Source organism: Solanum verrucosum, unplaced genomic scaffold (genome assembly GCF_900185275.1).
Source record: "Solanum verrucosum unplaced genomic scaffold, falcon-dt-bn FXZP01000179.1, whole genome shotgun sequence".
NCBI classification, from domain to species: Eukaryota; Viridiplantae; Streptophyta; class Magnoliopsida; order Solanales; family Solanaceae; genus Solanum; species Solanum verrucosum.
The window spans coordinates 193,998-215,055 of NW_026020339.1; the positions used below are offsets into that span (position 1 = coordinate 193,998).

At 37.9% G+C, this 21,058-nt stretch overlaps 2 protein-coding genes across 2 annotated transcripts in view; one reads left to right on the forward strand and one right to left on the reverse strand.

The window, feature by feature from the left end:
* The window catches only part of LOC125836948 (protein JINGUBANG-like), a 272,926-nt gene that overhangs the window by 153,935 nt on the left and 97,933 nt on the right, over positions 1 to 21,058 (reverse strand). The gene's annotated exons all lie outside the window — the stretch shown is intronic.
* Positions 5,834 to 21,056, forward strand: LOC125836950 (3-hydroxyisobutyryl-CoA hydrolase-like protein 3, mitochondrial). The gene is made up of 10 exons (XM_049516092.1): positions 5,834 to 6,005; positions 6,377 to 6,478; positions 6,676 to 6,740; positions 8,439 to 8,573; positions 8,646 to 8,742; positions 19,143 to 19,272; positions 19,868 to 20,046; positions 20,177 to 20,304; positions 20,439 to 20,540; positions 20,803 to 21,056. The coding sequence occupies exons 1-10, from the start codon at positions 5,903 to 5,905 to the stop codon at positions 20,899 to 20,901; spliced, it is 1,140 nt and encodes a 379-aa protein (XP_049372049.1). The 5' UTR covers positions 5,834 to 5,902; the 3' UTR covers positions 20,902 to 21,056.

Below are 21,058 nucleotides of genomic sequence, written 5' to 3' on the forward strand. Positions count from 1 at the left end.
ATAAACTAGAAATGATGAGGGCAACGACGCCTTGTTGTAGAAGAGGATCGCAACAGATTACCACTGATGTTGTAAAAAATATCACAACAACAACCTTGATCTATGAAGGAATAATGGAACGAGAGAAAGGAAGGAAAGAAGAGACAAGAAAACGGAAATTAGTAAAAATAAATTAAATTTGGAATATGAAATGACTTTTTATATAGGAGAGGAGAGAGGGAAAAATGAAGGGACGGTTGTTTTAAACCTTTTCGATTTTTATTTTTGAATTTTGACATTTCAAAGTGTGACATATGTTGCCACATATACCTTTTCTGTTAGGGCACATACAAATAATTCTGTGGTATTTTTAACAACATAGGTTATATATGTTGCCACAGACATCACATTTCTTCCTTTCCATCATAATTGACATTTGTTCCAACAAAATAAAAAATAATATTACTAATCATTAATATTAATTTTATTAGCAAAAATGAATAATTGATGACAATATAATATTGCCACATATCTCTTTTCTATGACATATGTTATCACATATCTTCTTTCTGTGACATATGTTGCCACATGTATCCTTTCTGTTAGGGAACATGCAGATAATTCTGTGGTATTTTTTACTACAGAGGTTATATATGTTGCCATACACACCACATTTCTTTCTTTCCATCATAATTGACATTTGGTCCAACAAAATAATAATAATAATAATAATCATTAATATTAATATTATCAACAAAAATTAACACTTCACCAATTGTTTTATACAACTTATCAAGGTAATGCACAATGGTATACATAATCATCAATCTAATCAATGGTGGTAACCACAACATTTTCATCTATGAACTTTGTTTTTTTAGGTCTAGGCCTCTATGGGTCTTTATTGTTACTAACATAACCACTTCGAGCCTTTAAAATCCCATAATTACATAGGAGTGAAGCATATCTCAAGCGAAGGGATTGAGAAATAATTCCATCAGATGGTATTTGTACATCACTCAAAAACTCAGCATATGCAGCAACAAAAACTCCACAATCACTGCATGGTATATCATCAATTAGAAAATATAATAAACCTAATGTTAACATCACATTTCGATAGTGGTTAGACTAAAAAAATAATGTGATACTACTTACAAACTATTGCTAGCTTGTTGGGCAATACCAGCAACATGTATGACTTCGAATGAGTGAGATTTGTTCTTGCTCTGGTAAGATTCAAGAACTAACCAGTTGATTCGGTCTTTTTGCTCATAAAATTCGCTGGATTCAAGGTACTTTGGCAACTTTGTAGACAACTTTTGAATCTCAACGCACAATTTTCTGTTAGTCCTAGATGAGGACATCGAATCATACACCTTTATGTGTCGTTCCTTCAATACAATGACTGCCAAGACCTAATGAAACTCCCCATTACAATTTACATGTACATAAACCTCATTTGTGAGGTGCCAAGGCATCCAACAGGTATACCAAACCCTTTGATAGTGCCAACAATTTTATTCTCACATTCAGGAACAACACTGGCATTGTCAATGTATGTTTTGAAAAAAACAATTAGTAGTGGTATATCGATATTTAGAATGACTATGTTGCTTCGACTTCTTTCGCAAATAGTATAAAATGACATCCACATACTGCACAGATGCATCAACAAGTGTTTTTCTGTATCAATTTTTTGTATGTATTCATGTCTTAATCAAAAGATAAAAGTGGGCATGGATTTACCTCATCAGTCCAGCACTTATTGGGTTGAGACATTACGTAGAACCAATCCTTCTTCTTTGGAAATGCAAATATAAAATCAAGTTGTTTGAACTCAAGATTCGAGCAATTGGCTAAGTAGTGATCGTCCTTGTCTCTTCTGCAATTTTGTAATTATTATAAATAAATCTTTAGTGGACAACAAGAAGAAATACTAATAAGAGTTGAACAACTTTACTTTTTTGCATGATGCTTGTAAAGACCCTCGTTTATCCATTGCGAGAAGGACGACATTAGTTTAGTTGGACCCTTGCCGTCAATGTTAAAAACCTTCAAATGGAAATTGTTGCTTCACATCACAACTGACGACTTTGACTTTCTTCTCTTTCTTTTTCTCTTTCTCTTTCGCTTTCTTTTTCACTTTCTCCTTCTCCTTCTCTTGCTCTTTCTCCTTCTCCTTCTCCTTCTCCTGCTCCTCCTTCTCTTTCTCCTTCTCCTTCTCCTTCTCCTTCTCCTTCTCTTGGTCCTTCTCCTGCTCCTTCTCCTTCTCCTTCTCCTTCTCTTTCTCCTTGCCTTTTGGGTTTGAGTGTGATACTGGAGCAGTAGTCACTGATTTTTTTCTTTCACTAATTATAGATAGTGATTGGAAAATAGATTTTTTCAATCTCCTACACTTCAAAGGTTGTGAAATCTTCTTGGATGTATGGACATCAATATTATAAGTCATTTCTTAAAAATATCAATGAGTTCTTTAACACGACTAATAAAATAATCATGTTGTTGCTCACAATCTTCGCATAGACAAAAATAGCATTTGATGTTAGAAGAGGAAGCAACACCAATAAAAGATTGAGTTGTTGTCATGGCTAAAGCTTCTTGTATCATTTCATCTACAAGGTAAATAAAAAAAGGTTGAGAGTTTACAATTGATTATAAAATAATAATGGGTAACAATTTATACTTACGTTGAAACAAATGGATATTATGTTGACACAGATGTACCTTCTATTGCCACAAATGAATTTTCTGTTACTACATATGACCATTTTGTTGCTCTAACACATAGGTGATATGTTCCAACATATGACAACTCTATTGGAATATATACCAACATATCACTAAAATGTAGCAACATACGACACATCTTCAACAAATGAAATATATGTTGGATAACTGAACAAGACTATATTTTTAAAATCATATGAACAAAATGGTCACAAAAAAACAACAAAAGCAACAAAAAATGATTTTTCATTGAATGTTAATAATACATATGCATTTCCTCAAAATTAAGGCTTTTTTGGGTTTGTTGATTTTAAAAAATAATAAATAATAGGTATCATTACACTATTATTCAATTTTCACATCTATAGAACGATTTATTGTTCATTAACCCAAGAAAAAAACTTAGTATTGTTCAAAAATTGTAAAATCTTTCAAAAAACTGACTTACCCATTTTAAGTCGAACACAATCTTCAGTTCAAAAAGAAGAGAGAGTCACGGCCGGAGATGAGGAGGAAGATAAGATAATGGGGGAGAATATTTGTTTTGATAGTTGGATTTTTGGATTTTCTAAGGAAGAAGAAGAAGAGAAGAGAGAACGTTGGGAGAAGAAGAAAGAAGATTCTATTTTCTTTTACTTTTTTTTTTAAAATGGTTTGGATAGAATTAGAAAGTTGAAAAATGAAGTGTTTCTTTGAATTTTATGAAAGATTAGAAAGTTTTGAAAATGTTAATTTGGTCCCAAATTTACTTCATTACATTTTAAAGTGAATTTGACCATTTCTTGGTCAAAGTGTTACAAAAAATAAAAGGTGAAATGGTCTGCTGAACCCTTGTACTTGTATTAGTTTGTATTCTGGACCCTTTACTTAACCATTTGTCAACTGAACCCTTAAACTCAATGAAACACAATTTAACAAATCCCTTTGACCATTGACCAGGCTTATGTGGCATTAGACTGTCTAAGTTGGCAAAATGTGTTACTACACGCTTCTTTAGGCGAGTGAATAACATTTTTGAGTTAAAAAATATTAAAATTATAAAAGAAATAATTTTTTAAAAAACAATTAATTAAAACATTCCTTCTTCTTCACCCACCCGTCCTTTTCAACCATTTTCATCCCATTGCCAACCATTTTATCTTCTTCTCCACAATCTATTAACATAATTTTACCAAATCTTGGTCACATCTTGAGTCCACTGATTAACCGCGGAGGGAGAAAGTGGTGCTGGTGGTACTCGCCAGAGACACACTGAATCATAGTGGAGTGAGAGAAACGGCGTTAGTGGTGCACGCCGGAGACCATTACTTCGCAGTGGAGTGTAAGAGAGAGGTGGCACTGGTTAGTGGAGAGGAGAACGAGGTGGGTGAGGGTGCGAGGTCATGGCAGCAAAGAGGTTTCTCGGCCAGATCTATTGGTGCGGTGGCTTAGGTTGTTGCTTGTGTGGAGGTTGGAAGAGGATATGAAAATGGTGATGGTGTGCGGCTGAGATGAAGACAAGTGAGAGAGAGAGTATATGTGATTTCATCGGCAAAAGTGGCGACAACGGCGGCTATGGCTTCTCCGTTAGATTTTGGCCATGAATAGTGAAAATGGGGAGAATTAAATGTAGGCAAAAGGGTCTGGTGGACCCTTGTACTTGTATGAGTTTGTATTGTAAATCCTTCTACTTATCCATTTGTCATTTGGACCCCTGAACCCATCTAAACTCAACATTTTAATTAAACACGTTTTCTGACTTAGCGTCCTATGTGGCAGACACAACCAAGGGGCGTGTGATACACACACCTGAGGAGCGTGAAATCTGGTTAAAAGGGTCTAATAGCCACATTAGGGTTTTATAAAGTCATCTTCTTCCCTATTTGCATTTAACACCATTATTAGACAAATTTGAGCTTTTTCTTACCTCTTTTTCGATCTCCTTTCTCCAAATTTCTTCTCCATTTTTTTTCATTGTTATACTCCTCTTTTATTTCTATGCATTTCCAGTTAATTCTTTGCTTCATTTTGTGGTTGATCCTATTGTAGTTTTTTACATCATCATGAAAGTTGCTTTACTTAGAATCCTATAATCTAATAGAAATCATGAAACATGTAATTGAAAGCATAACAAATAGAATCCCCAAAAAATCAGTATAATAGACTAAAAAGCTAAAAATTAAACAAAGACATAAATAGAAGATGAAATCTAGACTAAACAACATACAAATACCAAAATAAGTTACAAAAATTACATAGATAAATTAAAAATCAAACAAACCAACAAAAATACTCAAACAATTTTGTGGGAATGAAGAAAAAAATGAGAAAGAAAAAATGTGGGTATATATAGCCACACACAGATACTGATCTAGGACGACGTTGACACACTGTACACTCAAGCGGCGAACCTCTCTTCTTCGATTTGGATGAAAACAAAGACGGATTGGTGTTTTTTCTTCAATGAAATGAAAAGAGTAGAAGAGGTTGAAAAAAATGTGTAAGGAAGATGAAAGAGAAATGAAATGAGATTTTGGGGGAAAGTAGTGGGTTTGGTGGCAAAAGGCAAATAAAAATCAGAAATATATTAATTAAATATAATAAAAATATCAAGATGACATGAAGTGGTATATATATACACGTGTCAGGTTCTTGTGGTACACGCACAACTAAAGGATAAGAAAAGTGTTTAAAATATTGAGTTTAGATGGGTTCAGGGGTCCAGATGACAAATGGGTAAGTAGAAGGGTTCACAATACATACTCATACAAGTACAATGACTAGACCATTTTGCCTTAAATGTATGGAGTTTTACTTTTTAAAAAAAATTTAAAATTCTATTATTTTACCTTTTATTAAATAATTTTAAAAAATAGTTATGAAATAATTATGACATGACACTAATATTTATGACGTGAATATGACATGTCATTTATGTAAAGGAGAGTGACTATACACTTGTTTGGAGGGGCTTAAAAATCTCATTTTAATTGAGTCTAATAATTCAGTTGACAAATAATTAAGTAAAAGAGTTCAGAATGCAAACTGATACATATACAAGTACAAATGTCCATTAGACCATTTTGCCAAAATAAAACCCAAACTTAATTGACACCTTTCATTTAATTGTCTTTTAAAGCTTGGATTTTGGTAGATCCACAACTCTTCTCTCTGCTTCTTCCTTCCTTCCATTAACGCTGCAACTATCGAGATCATGGCCTCCGGCGCCGACGAATTTGTCAAAGGACATGTTCACCCTAATGGCGTTGCTGTTCTCACTCTCGATCGTCCTAAAGCTCTCAATGCCATGAACCTCGGTGAACTTTTATTTAGCATCACTTTTATTTTTTCCCATTATAATTACATTTTTTTCTTCCCTTTAACCGGTTTGGAGCTGAATCAAACACTCAAATCTTTCTATTGTTTTCCTTTGTTCCGTGTGTCTCAAAATTCACAGACCCTAGTTGAGGTGTATAAGTGGAATTCGGCTGTATTTAATTTGTATTCTCATGTATAGTTTTTCCCATTAACAAGGATAGGAGTTAAAGGAAAGGAAGGAAGGAAAAATCGGAATACTAGTATAAATATGTACTTTTTTTTCCTCTAAGCTTGAGAATTTGATATACTACATCTTCATTTAAGCAGTTACATTTCTGTCTACCTCATGCTTGATTGATATGTGACACAGATATGGACATCAAGTACAAGAGTTTCCTGGATGAGTGGGAAACAGACCCAATGGTCAAGTGTGTTTTGGTTGAGAGTAGCTCCCCGCGTGCCTTTTCAGCAGGTAACCGGCAAAAGTCTTTAATTTACTGGATGTATACTGGCTAGTCCTTTATTTGGTATATTTGCAGCATCTATTTCCTAAACAAGTTATGTCGGTACATCATTAGTCAATTTTGGTAGAGCCTACAAGTCGCAGTTACAATGCGTAGTTTGACAGGTTCTAGTAATATTATGAGTAACAATTCTTTTCTGATGCAGGGATGGATATTAAGGGGGTTGTTGCTGAAATTCAAAAGGACAAAAGTACACCTCTTGTGCAAAAGGTTTTTCTCACATTATCAGATTTACCCTATAAGTGTACTCAACATGTCAATTTTTCCTGCTGTGTTTGGGAATCATTGTTGGTTTCTTCTGCTCTGTAGCTCAGTCTTTGTTGTTTGTAGTTTCATTGGATAAATTAGAAACAGTAACACTAGTGATTTTACCTGAAGGGGTTGCTCAAGCTGGTTTAGACCAAAACGTCAATCAGCTATGATTGAGGTCTTTCAGTGTCCCCGTAATCTGCACAAAATCATAACAATATGTGTTAGCAGAGGTACATACACTAGCTGTATTTTTTTTTTAAAAAGAAAAAAGAATCAGAATACCATTATCTGTTCTAGTTTGGTTCTTAATAAGGCGGTATAAAAAGAACCATAGCCTTTTATGCAATTCTTATGAATATTGTTAGAATCAAGTAGGGAGACATTGGGTATTGTGACTATGTAGCATTGATTTCTTCCTTGTTTAAATAAATGCATTTACTATTTAACACCCTATAACATTGGAGAATAATCAACTGAGAACATTCTTCCATTTCTCTCTTGTGTTCTACTTCACACGTGGTGTAAGGGCAAGGTTAGGGGTAGACGTTGTACAGTTACAGCAACTCTCTCTCTCTCGAAAGATTGTCGCCGTGCAAATTTTTTGGCGATCAGTACTATTTCAGTTGTTCCATATTTTGTGAGTGCCGTGTACAAACCAACACCACCATCAGGTCCCTCACCTCCCTGGGACAAAGACCCAGCAAGTTCCACTGGAGAAGGTGTCTCACGTATTTCACGTGCCAGAGAGAAGGAAGAGACAGTGAGATCTGAGTCACAATGGGGAGTGTCTATTGGTCTATTAATAATTCAAATTCAAATAATATAGCTCGTCAAGTTAATGCCATTCACAATGGAGACCAATGGTGTAGGTAGATTCAAAAGCTTAGAGTTAAATAGGCTTTCGTCAATAATAACTTGCAATTCACATCAATATTCATCGTTCACCAAGAATCAATAGCAAACATCTAGCTATGAGTCTCGAAGAAACTTGAACTTAATTGGCAGTAAGCTGACTTGTCTGCCACAGGACATTCATAAGTTTCTCTTTGATGGTGTACCTATTATAATAATGTGATTCATTTGAACATTCTTCATTCTTGAAGTATGTGTAGTTGGTTCTTTGTGGTTGGTTCATGGCACTGTTCTTAACTGAGTGATGTCTGTATACACAAGTTGATATTTTCTGAATGCAAAACATGTTTATTCTTCTTCAAAATATTTGTCCTTTTTAATACTTGTGGGCTTTTCTTTTAGCATGTATCCTTGGAGTTGATAGTTGCACTTAATCATGCTCAATTGGATGATTTGCTTCTTTATGTTCTTAATATATTCTCCTGGCAAAAATGTTTTTGATATATAACCCTTAGTTTACATATAATAGCACGTATACATATGTCCTATTTAAAGAGGGGAAACTCATGCTCTTTCTCAGACACACATCCATTTATGAACCTCTTTAACACCATAATGAGTCTGTGACTTGCTCCACTCTTGTTCTTCTACCACTCTTAGCACCATATATCAGTTCTGCATGCCTCTGAGTGATGCCTTAATATTTAATATGTTAATATATGGGTATGTTTGAAGTGAACACTGCAACTCAGTTTGTTAGTAGGACTTTCAGAAAATTGAAATGTGTTCCTTCTTTATGTACAGGTATTCGCAGCAGAGTATTCTCTGATTTGCAAAATATCCAAGTACAGAAAGCCTTACATCAGCTTCATGGATGGCATAACAATGGGCTTTGGCATTGGTTTATCAGGTCATGGTATCTATAGGCTTATCACCGAGGTAATTTCCCCCCTTGTATGAGTACTGATTGTTGCAACTATGGTCTTATTTATACTCTTTATATTGTTTCAGAGGACTGTTCTAGCTATGCCAGAAAATGGAATCGGGTTGTTTCCAGATGTTGGATTTTCTTATATAGCTGCACATAGTCCTGGCGAAGGGGCAGTTGGTATGCATTCTCTCTTTCTGCTGGGGAAGTTGCATTAATGAAAGATTAATTAAAACAGACTTGAAGTTTTAGCAACACCTATTACTATCGGAAGGCTTTGCGGTAGGCGAAAAAATGCTTGTCTATTTGGAATGTGTGAAAATTCTCCTCTTTCCATCTCCCTTCTCAGCTCACCGGTCAATGAATTTTTCGATGAAGTCCCTTTTCAGCTTAATTATGGATTGAAGAGTCTTTTATTTCTGGTGGCAAATCATTTGAATTAATAGATGTTACCGAGGTTTACGATAGAAGGTTTGTCCTTGTCGAATGCAGTAGAAGATTCACGAGCAAATCAAGATTGACGAGAGCAACTTGCAATGGTTCTGTGAAGCTTTGAAAGAAGCTTCGATTGGCACTGGAACAAATGCAGAAGATGGGGTAGGAAGATACATGCGTAGACATTCAGAGTTTTTCCAAACTATTACTACTATGGGCATTATGTGAGAACAGAAACTCTACCAGGCAAAAAAAAATAATAAAAAAATATGCAGTAATAATCCCAGAAGATGAATACGGTAGGGGATAGACCAGAACTTGCAGAGAAGATTCTAAGATATCTGGGAAGGCGTCAAATCCAATATTTCAGCTGGCGACAGACCAATCCAAGTGATACATTGAAGCTGCACAGACCATTGGATTGCCGACTGTATCCAAGGAATCCTGCTCATGAAGCAGAAGGAGTACTAAAGAGGGAGTACTAAAGAGGGAGTTTGGAAGTGAACATCTTTCAAAATGTCACAATCTAAGTCCCAACTGAGAGTTGATACAAAAATGGTTCGTTAGCAGATGACAGTTGACTGTTGGTCTCAAAGTCACTCCCGTTAATCACAATCATTTCTCGTTGGATCTCCCTTCGAGACAAGAATCAGTTATAATCAAAGAAGGAGAGTGGTTTTGGAATGGTAGAAATTGTCTGTGGTGTGGTGATCAAAATCAGAACAAAGATGGGTCAAAGCTTTTGGCATTCCTCTTCAAGCGTCATCTGTTAACAGTTTTAATACCATTGGAGATTAATGCAGTGGTAACCTTGGTATCAACGAGTATACAAAGGACTCTATTGGGCTTACTTCAGTGCTAGAATTTACTCTAGCGACCAGAGCTTCCAAATTTCAATTCTAAATGACAATCACATTAACTCAGATCAGCTGGGAGGAATGGCTCTGGCGAAATGGCAAAAGGGGGTCTGATGGAGCAGGCCCTCAATAGTCTCATCTCGTAGGAACACTTGCCCAGCTTCAATTCTAATATCGACCCACCTGTTAACCCGCTGGGTAATGCATGATCAAAGCACACAATTGGGATTTGGGGCCATATGTGAGACACAAATCATTACAGAAAGAAGTCACAAAGAGAAAGGCCCAATTGAAGGTGGGCAGTTTAATAAAATAGAAATTAGTCTAGAGGGCTGTCGGTCAGTCATAAACCAGACTCAAATGCTAACATATTTAGTATATTACAACTGAATTCTGCACCAATTCAATTTATGCAGATGATTCTCTTGTGTTCTGTGGTGCAGAAGTGTCGCAAATTAGGCATCTGAGGGCTATACTAACCATATTTGAAGCCATCTCAGGTCTACATGTGAACTGGCAGAAGAGTTGCCTGTTCCCAGTTAATCAAGTCAATAATATGCAAGGCCTAGCCGACAACCTGGGCTGCCAAGTGGCCTCTCTTCCCACCAAATATTTGGGGATGCCCTTGGGAGCCAAGAACAAAGAATTGGAAGTATGGAGTGAAGTCTTGGAGAGAAGTGAAAGGAAGCTGACAAGGTGGAAGAGTCAATATTTATCTCTGGGAGGTAGAGTGACTCTCATAAAATCAGTTCTGGATGCCCTCCCAACTTATATGCTAAGTCTTTTTCCACTACCAAAAAGTATTGGAAAGAAACTCAACAAGTTGAGAAGGGTGTTCCTCTGGCAAGGGAACAAAGAGAAGCAAGGATACAACTTGGTTAAATGGGAAGAGGTGATAATGAGCAAAGTACAAGGAGGTCTGGGCATTAAGAATTTAAGTATTCAGAACACTAGTTTGCTGCAAAAATGGTTGTGGAGATTCTGTTGCGAAGATACAGCATTATGGTGGAGGTTTATAGCTGAGAAATATGGCCTACAGAGTAATTGGATAATTGAAGAGGTGAATGGTACTTTTGGGTGCTCAGTATGGAAAACTATTAGGAGAATGTGGACTGACTTCAATGCGCAGGTGACTTTCAGAGTGGGGAATGGCCTGAAGATCAGTTTCTGGAATGAGATTTGGTTAGGCGATGTGAAAATGAGGATACTCTTTCCTGACTTGTACATCATCAGCCTACAACAGAATGACACTATAGCGCAGATGTGGAGTCCTCAAGGCTGGAATCTTATATTTAGAAGGGCTCTAAATGATTGGGAGGTTGAAAGAGTAGCAGACTTACTCCAGACCTTGAACCTGTTCCTTGGCATCAATGCAGAGTCCGACAAACCAGTTTGGAAATTGCATAGTAGGGGAGTTTTTACAGTAAAGTCTAACACCAACCACTCTTTGACAACATCTTGGCCCTGGAAATTAATATGGAAGATTAAGATCCCTCTAAAAGTTGCTTGCTTCACTTGGTTGGTAATTAGAAGAGCTTGTCTAACACACAAAGTGCTACAAAAAAGAGGTTTACAGATCTGCTCAAGGTGCTTTATGTGTGAACAAGAGGCTGAAGAAAATGGCCATTTATTTTTGCACTGCAGGATGGCTGCAGATCTGTGGAACATGTTCATTTGTATACTCGGGGTTAACTGGACAATGCCCAGAACCACTTTTGAGGTACTAACACGCTGGCAAGGAATTGGGAAGAGAGGATCAAAGGGAGATTGGTGGAAAAATGTACCTGCTTGCATTTGGTGGATACTATGGAAAGAAAGGAATGGAAGATGCTTTGAAGGGAGGACTAGCAGTTCCCAGACGATCAAGATGAGATGCCTTAGTCTTTTGTTTTTTTGGTGTAAGCAAGATTTAGTGGGGGAAGCAGATAGTTTAGTAGAGTTTATAGGACAATTGTAAATTTTTGAAATTTTGGTTTTGGATTTGAGAATGATGGCACCTCCGGGGGGTTTGTAAATCCCTCCTCATCAATTTCTTGATGAGGTCTTTTGTGTGAATACAAAGTTACCTATTTCAAAAAAAAAAGACGAGCCTCAGATTCACCAACACAGCACCTCCCCAATCTTCTCTCTGGACAAAGTTTAGGAGTTTGTCCCTCAGATGCTAATGACGATAAAAACCCAGCAGAGGATATCCCTCTATTACCTCGTCAACCTTCGCTGCATATGGATATGGATTTGGCCCCGATAAACACCTCAGATACTGAATTCTCCTCTCAAACTATTGGTGCAGCTTTACCATTAACATGGTATAAGGGGGCTCTAGCATGCAAATCACAGACAGGTCAACAGTAATTGAGAGTAGTTCAAAGTGGGCTAGGAGCCTAGGATTACTAAGGGGAAGGCATGCAAATACATTCGGGATTAACATGAAAGCCTGGGAAAGAGGGTAAAAACAAATGAAAAGACTAATTTGTGGAGTCAACCACGATCACAAGGGTGGGTTCAGATAAATGGAATCAGGGGTAGGCACTACAATTTTTTTTTTTTTTTTGGAGATTAAACACTAGACAAACTGTAGATCGATGGGAGGAAGTCAGTGACTCAAATGCTATAAAGAAGAAATCATCACTCCATAGAAACAACTCTATTCTCAATCTGAAACATGGAGACACAACTTTACCATCTAGAATCAGGCCATAATCACAGATGAGGAAAAATCATGATTGGAGAGGCCTTTTGAAGAGCAGGAGGTGCTTCACATTATCAGATTATGTGCAAATGACAAAGCCCCTGGTCCTGATGGTTATTCAATGGGATTTCTCAGTGCTTGCCGTTACTTTTTGAAGGTGGATATTCTCAAGACTGGCAAATTTTCACTCTCATGCTTATTTTGAGAGAAGTCTGATTAGCAGTATTTACAAGATTATCTCTAAGACTCTAGTTGAGATTTGATCCTAGGACCTTTGCTTGCTTTCATACATGTTGAAGTGTGTGACCATATCATCTAAAAACTTAAGCTTTTACAGAGAGTTATATTCCTAGCACGCTCCCTCACGTGCGGGCTTAATTCTTTTTATAAGGGCGAAGCACGTGGAAATTCTTTTTTGGCAAGTGAGATTCGATCCCAAGACCTTTGCTTGCTCTGATACCATGTTGAAGTGTGAGCATCTCATCTAAAAGCTTAATCTTCTAACAAGAGGCACACTTTTATTAGTTAATTGTATTCTCAACAACACCAAAAGACTAAGGGAGTGGAGACTACTTCTCAACTGCAAGAAACTTGACTCTACACCTTCAAAAGCTCTCCTATTTCTCTCTCCAAACTACCAACATTTACGCAATCAGAACCACATTCCAAGCCCTTCATTTTCTCCTCCTTTTCATGTGCTTCTAACTAAGCATCAAATCTTTCACAGTTCTTGGCATTACCCAAGGAGTGTTGAACTATCCAAAAACATATTCCACCATAATCTCATGGACAATCTATAATGTAGAAGAAGGTGATCCACGTCCTCGCCCGTCTCTTTGTTCCTGTAGCACCAACTAATGCAGCCATCCTTCCACTTTCTGAGATTTTTCGCTATCGAAATCACTCCTTTGGTTGCTAGCGAAGTAAAAAAAAACACACCTTCCTCGTCACACTTGGAGCCCATATTGCATTACTAGGGAATTTAACCTTCTCTCTAACCAAGTCTCATAAAAAGATCGCACATAGAACACTCCATTACTTCCAAGGCCCCACCACCACACATCAAGATTATCCACCGGATTGACTTGCCTATGAAGTAGATCTATCAAACTTTAAAACTCACTCACTTCTCAATCTTGAAAATCCCTTCTAAATCCCAAATCCCAAAAAGTGTCTCCACCTTGTGATCTCCTAATTTGTTGAATTGTCATTCTCTTTGGCAAGATATTATATACAAACTCTGGAATTCATCTTTCGAAATTATGTTCCCACACCGTTATTTCCCCAAAATACACTCTCCTCCCATCTCCGACCTAGAATGAGATACTTTCCACGAAATAATCCCCTACCTTCATAATATTTCTCCACAAACCACCCAAAATGCAAAACAATATCTCTAGTTTTCCAACCCTCTTCTGTAATCCCATATTTATTACCTATCAATCCCCTCCATAGAGCTTGTACCTCCACCCGAAACTTCCATATCCATTTGCCGAATAAAGCTTTATGAAAGACTACTAAATCGTTAATTTCCCCATCCTCCCCAATTTTTAGGAGATGTGACAACCTCCCACCGCATCAAATGAAACTTCCTTGCCTTGTCCGCATCCCATAGGAAATCTCTTTAAATTTCCAACTTTGCAATGATTGAAGTTTGAGCAAGAAACGAGGACAAGTAGTAAGTGGGAATGCTAGAAAGTGTGCTCTTAATAAGCAATTCCTTCCCACCCTTGGACAAATATCTTTTCTGCCTTCTTGCTAATTTCTTCGTCACCCTCTAAATAGCTGGATTCCACATAGTGCCATCCTTGTTTGAAGGACCTAACAGTACTACAAGGTATGTAGTCGGAAGACCCCCAACCTTACAATTCAAAACTTGAGCAAGTAATCCAATATAATTCCCCTCCCCAACAGAAAATATCTCACACTTCCTCAAATTAATTTGAAGTCTTGACACCGCCTGAAACCAAGTGAGGATTTGGCCAATAATCTGGTTGGGTCTCAATTGCATCACAAAAAACCAAGGTTTTATCCACGAACAACAAATGAGGCATTGATATTATCACTTCACCCCTAACCGCCGCATTGAAACCCTTCAACTAACCCCCAACACAACTCTATCTATCATCTTGCACAGAGCTTCCATAACTAAAATGAACAACATTGGTGATAGAAAGTCCCCTATCTCAAACCCCTCGAGCTCCAAAAAAATCCTCCCCTTCTCTCAAATTCCATTTGAAGCATAATGGAATCTAAGAATTTTCAATTCAGATGATCATATGCCTTTTCAAGATCAAATTTGCACAACACATCTGGTACTCCCTAGTTTCTCCTTGAATCCCTCACTTCGTTTGCCACCAATGTTACATCCAGAATATGTCTGCCCTCCACAAAAGTATTTTGTGAAGTAGAAACAGGCTCATCCAGGACCTTCTTAAGTCTAATAAAAAGCACCTTAGAAAAAATCTTATAAATACTTTCCACTAGACTAATAGGACTATAATCCTTTAGGCACGTAGCTCCCTTCCGCTTAGGATGATGACAATGAACAAGGCATTCAAACTTTTTTCGAATTCACTACTATCTTGGAACTCAACAATAGAATCCACCATGTAGATTTTTATTATATTCAAGCAATGATGAAAAAAAAGCCAAAGAGAAACCATCTAAGCTCGGAGCTGGCACCCGCACAACACGCCACCGGTTTTTTCACGATTGTCCTCTCCAACCACTCGCCCTCCTCCCCTCTATTTTGACTGAACCCTAAGACCCCCATGGTAGGCCTCCACTTTGCTTCCTCTTTAATTTTTTTTTTTCATAATAATCTATAACTACCCCCTTTACTTCCTGTTTTCCTACATGACTCACCCCATTGACCTCTACTGATTGTATAAAGTTCCTCCTTCTGTTTGCTACTGTCACCCTGTAACAGAATTTTATATTAGTATCTCCCTCTTTCAACCATAATGCTCTCGACATTTGCCTCCAACTAACCTCTGGGGCCTAAGCCAAGTCAACTAACTAACTTTTAAGCCCTTCTTTCCTCTTTCTCCCTCTTTTATAACTCCATCCCCACTTCTATCCTCTCCAACTCCTCTAATTCGTTCATAATCTCTCTCATCTTCACCTCTGCACTCCCAAATACCTTTTTATTCCACACCCTTATATCTGCTTTAAGTAATTTCAACTTTTTGGCTAGCCTAAAAGAATGCCTCCCCTCCACTACATAACTAGTCCACCAACTAGCCACTCTATCCTGAAAATCTACCAAACTTAGCCACATTTGTCAAATCTAAAAGGAGATCTCGTCCGCCTTCCTCTACTGCCATCCAATAATATAGTTGAATGGTTCGATAACAAACGCGAAAGAGGAACCTGGATCACATTGGGTGCCATCTCCTCCCTAGAAGTAGACACAAGAAATCCGTCTAATCTTGATCTGGATGAAGAGTCTTCCGATCTAGTCCAAGTGAAAAAGGAACTTGTTAAAGACAAATCAATAAGAAGAAGGTTATTTATAAACTCCAAAAACTCCTCCATGGCCCTAGACACCGGCCTACACCCAACCCTCTCTTCCGAAAATATAATGGTATTAAAAGCCCTCCTAACACCCAAGGAATATCCCATCTCCCCATACCAACACCTAACTCCTCGCAGAAACTCTCCTTTGAACTCTTCTCCACCGGTCCATGGACACCCTCGAACCGCTACTCCATTCTGTTATACATATTTTTGAACTGCATTCCTAACGTGAAAACTCCCTTATAAACCTTAACACACTCCACCTTCCTCTCATCCCAAAGAATGAGAATTCCTCCCACATTTTCATGGGCCGGGATGTAATCATATTTCACCCAACCTACCCCTTCACACTTCTAATAAAACTATTTGTCAAAATCTCCATTTTTGTTTGTTGAATACATATCACATCCGCTCCCCATTCCCTAAAGCATGCTTTAATGATGGCCCTTTGTTGGAGTCATTCATCCCCCTCACATTCTAACTAATATTTTTGCAATCCATCAAAGCACTATTATTTTCTCTCCCCTTTGGCCACTTCGCTACCCTCAATTTTTGTATACTCTTCCTTGATCCTCCTTTTGTACCACAATCTTCGCTCTCCCATTTTCCTTGCCCAAACTCCTTTCCTGTCCATCCTTACTCTCCTCTATTATCTCCTATTCAATGTCTCTCAGTAGTTCTAACACCATTGCTTCATTCGCCTCAAACGACACTCCCAAAAATTCCAGAAATTTCTCTCCCCACTCGTAAAGTTCCTTCCATCTTCAAGGCTAGCTAACGACATCACATGAGCTCCCTGAACTTCTGTACTGCTGCTGCCAGTTATAAAAGACCTTCTGGACAAGTATGAATGTGAAAAATCAACATCTCTCCCCATCAACAAAATGATTTTGGGACTGTTAGAAGTCCCATGAGACTTACCCATTCTATTTCTGGAAAAAGCTTGAGCATAAGACACCATTTTCATTTTCTGGCATGAACATTAACATGTTCCAGTGCTGGCGGAGTTGCTGGAGCATCTTCAGCCTAGAAACACTCAGACCTGTATCGCCCTAAAGCGTTGAAGGCACCAGGGCCTTCGTTTGGACAATCCAAGCCCCTCTTTCCCTGAATTGACTTTTTTAGCCCTGCCAAAAGAGTAACTCTGGCCATCTGGCTTCTCTTTATCGGCAAATCCATTCATCTGCTGCTTTCCCAGCCCTGAAACAGAAGAAGAAAGTCTATTATTCGACTCACGGCTCGACTTCAAACCTCTTGACATCGTCCCCTTCAAGATCTGCTCGACCGCCAGTGTCGGAGCTTTGATTTCCCTGCTGGTTGGACCTCTCTGTGGCGTTGATCCAAACAGATCTGTGTTTTCCTGGTGGTTCAACCCCGGAGTCTTAGTGAACCGGTCCAATCTACTCTTCCAACCTATGTTGCTCGGACTCGGCCCCTGAGGGGTAGTGTTGTCTTTTTCTTTGCTAGTGTTAGAAGACCAGCAAGATGGTAGGGGTAGTGTTGGTATGGGGAGATGGGATATATTTTGGCTAGTGTTCCCCGTACCAACACTTTCCTTTGAAAATGTAATGGTATTAAAATCTCCCCTAACACCCAAGGAATATCCCATCTCCCCATACTAAGACCTAACTCCTTGCAGAAACTCTCCTTGGAACTCTTCTCCACCGGTCCATAGACACCCTCGAAACCCAGTCCATTCTACTTAATAATATATTCCTAACATGAAAACTCTCTTATAAACCTCCACACACTCCACCTATCTCTCATCCCAAAGAATGAGAATTCCTCCTGCATTTCCATGGGCCGGGATGTAGTCATATTTCACCCAACCTACCCCTTCACACACTTCTAATAATACTATGTTTTTCTGGCTCAACCACGTTGTTGACATCTACCCCTGAGGTCTAGCACAGGCCACACTAGAGCCTCCTTGAATGACATGACTCCTGCTTCCCAGATTCTAGAGAGAAATAGGAGCTTCTCTCTCTAGACATCTTTAACAAGTTTTCTATTCTTATTACTGGATCTTCTGAAGGATTTTTCCAATCCAAAAGGGGATTAAGGCAAGGAGACCTCTTTTTTCCTTTTCATCATAGCCATGGATGAACTTATCAGTATGTTGAAAATCTGTACAACCAATGGTGATTTGACGAGACTCCTTTTCCAACTAGGACACTACATTATAATCTTTTTCCAAGTAGGACTCTATATACTAATCCTCTTTCAAGTAGGATTCCATATACTATATGAGAAAGTAATCACCGGAATTATGTACCGTGCTACACAAATCAGATGTGAGAAAGTAGTCCCAAAAATTTGCATGGTACTATGGAAATTAAGTATGAAAGAGTAGTGATCGGAAAGATGCACGGTGCTACGCAAAATTAGATATGAAAAATAGTCATCGGAAAGAGACACGGTGACCCAACTTTTGCTAACATAATCGTTGGCCAGACGGGCGACATATATGGGTAATAGCCGCCTGCCAGTAGCGGGAGCTCTTTAATTCTCTACCAATATCGTAGAGGCTATGATACCATGTGAGGAATATATGAGAAGAATATTATTGAATTATCTACATTATTACATTGCGACCCTATTTATAGACACTACATTGGACTCATTTTCCAACTAAAACACTAAATGCAATCTTTTTTTATGTAGGATTCTATATACTATTTCTATTCCTATTCCTATTCTAAGTAGTATTGTATATATAATTCTTGTTCCTATTCGTATTCTAACAGTTACAATTCATAAGCGTTACAGATCAATATTATGTTTTTTTTTTGGAGAAAAAAGGGTAATGTATAAGGTGAATCCATTTCTACATCAGGTTCTTCCTAATCATCTTTTCCTTTTCAATACAAGTCAGTAATGACCTCTGTATTTTCTTTTGCTCTAGTAAAAGAAATAATATTTCAAGTGAGAACGTCCTATCTCATTTTTTCGGCTATATGAGTGGGTGGTTGTTAAGAGTAAGATGCTGAGAACTATTACATATGTGTCCATTATCCTGCAAGTGATATCTGTCCGTGCTCATTTCCCTAATTGCTTCCTTAAATTATTTTTTACAGGTTCTTATCTTGGACTGACTGGAAGTAGGATATCAACACCTGCTGATGCACTGTATTTTGGTTTGGGAAGTCACTATGTCCCTTCTGCAAATTTGGGTACACTGAGAGACACTTTCTTGGCAGCTACATTGTATGTCAGCATTTTCCTCTATTACAATATGAACCTCAAGATGTGACATGTGCAGATCCTTGGCCTTAAGTCTTTTCTTTTGTATTATTTATGCCGCTGGAATTTGATGATGATTTTGCATTAAAGTGTTGCAAGTATGTTAAAAATTTTCTATCATGACGAGGGATAGCCCAATGGAAGTGGCTTCCAAACCCCAATTGTGCGGTTAATGGTTTGAGCTACCAAGGGAGTAATAGGAAAAACCATTGTTGTTGGGTATGACTTCTTTTTTTTTTTTGGGGGGGGGGGGGGGGACGATTCCATATATTAAAAAATTATTGTCATTTCATTCATCTATGTTGTTTTTCACTCCATTGATCCTTCAAGATTTCAGAAATTGGGTAACGTTCTTTGTCCCCTTGTCATTGGAAACTATTTTAATGTATTAGGTTGTTTGTAGTAGTTACTTCATGAGGGCCATCTGGTGTCCCATTGCAGATGCTCAAGATTAGTGATCCTTATTCCTTTGGATAAGTGTTCTTATTGTGTTGGTGCATGACATTTCAGTGGTATGTTTGAAGTTTAAAGATGTTCTATGACATTTATTTTGAAACAGTTCTCAGGATCCAGATGAAGAGATCAAAGAACTTCTGGCAAAATACAGTACTAACCCTGATTCAGAATCCCGTTTGAAGTCTCTTTTACCCAGAATCATTTCAACATTTGGTGGTAACAAGCCAGTCAAAAATATAATAGAGGAGCTTGAAAATCATCAGCAAAGTGCTGATACTTTGGGTATGGTTGCCCACTCAGCATTACATTCATAAATGAATCAGATTCTTCCCAATTTATTTAATGTGTAAATCAATACTTGTGGGGCAAGCTTTGTTTTTCATTCTTCATTTGTTATTCAACTCCTTGACAGTGGCAGAATGGGCCCAGGATGCTCTGCAAGGGCTAAGAAAGGGGGCACCCTTTTCTCTCTGCCTCACCCAGCGGTACTTTTTTAGGGTTGCATCTGTATGTGGCAAAAATGAGAATAACTTGTCGAAGGTGACCTTCCTTCATGTTGTGCTTTTATTTTATTCTTTCCATATTCTTCTTTCTGAAAAAAAATCAAATCATGATTCTTTTGCTTTTCTTATATGTTTAAACTTTTCTGTTTCTTTCTGATATTCTACATGCAGCTCCCTGGTGTTATGCGAACTGAATATGGCATTGCTACAAGAGCTGCTGTGCGTGATGATTTTAGGGAAGGTGTGCGTGCTGTCTTAGTGGACAAGGATCAGGTTTGTTTCTTGTTTTGCAAGCCCATGATAGTGGAATGTGTTATAACTATGTGTGATTGCTTCTCAATCCTGGTAGTGCATTTTCTGATAGGGTGTTGCGTTAATTAATTTAAGGTAGAGATGAGGAGTCTTCTTCTTGTATTATTACTTGATGTTCCTTTGTGATAATTATTCATCATATTAAAAGAGTCTACTGTAGTATGAATGAAGATTTTCTAGGCGTATAGAATTGAAAAACGTTAAATGGGTTTGGTTTCTGCAGAAGCCAAGATGGAATCCATCCAGCTTGGAGGAAGTGAACCTCAATGAAGTGGAAGCTCTCTTTGAACCACTGTGCCCTGAAGTTGAGTTAAATGTTTGAGGTTTGCCAGCATAAGTTACGTCTTTCCAGCAGTTTGGATAAATAATGTATTCAGATATTATTTTCCATTTTCCAGCTATTGGAATTTTAAGTGCAGCTAGTAATAATAAGTTTATATGTTTAAAGATCACAGCAGTGTGTTTCATGTTTGGCTAGG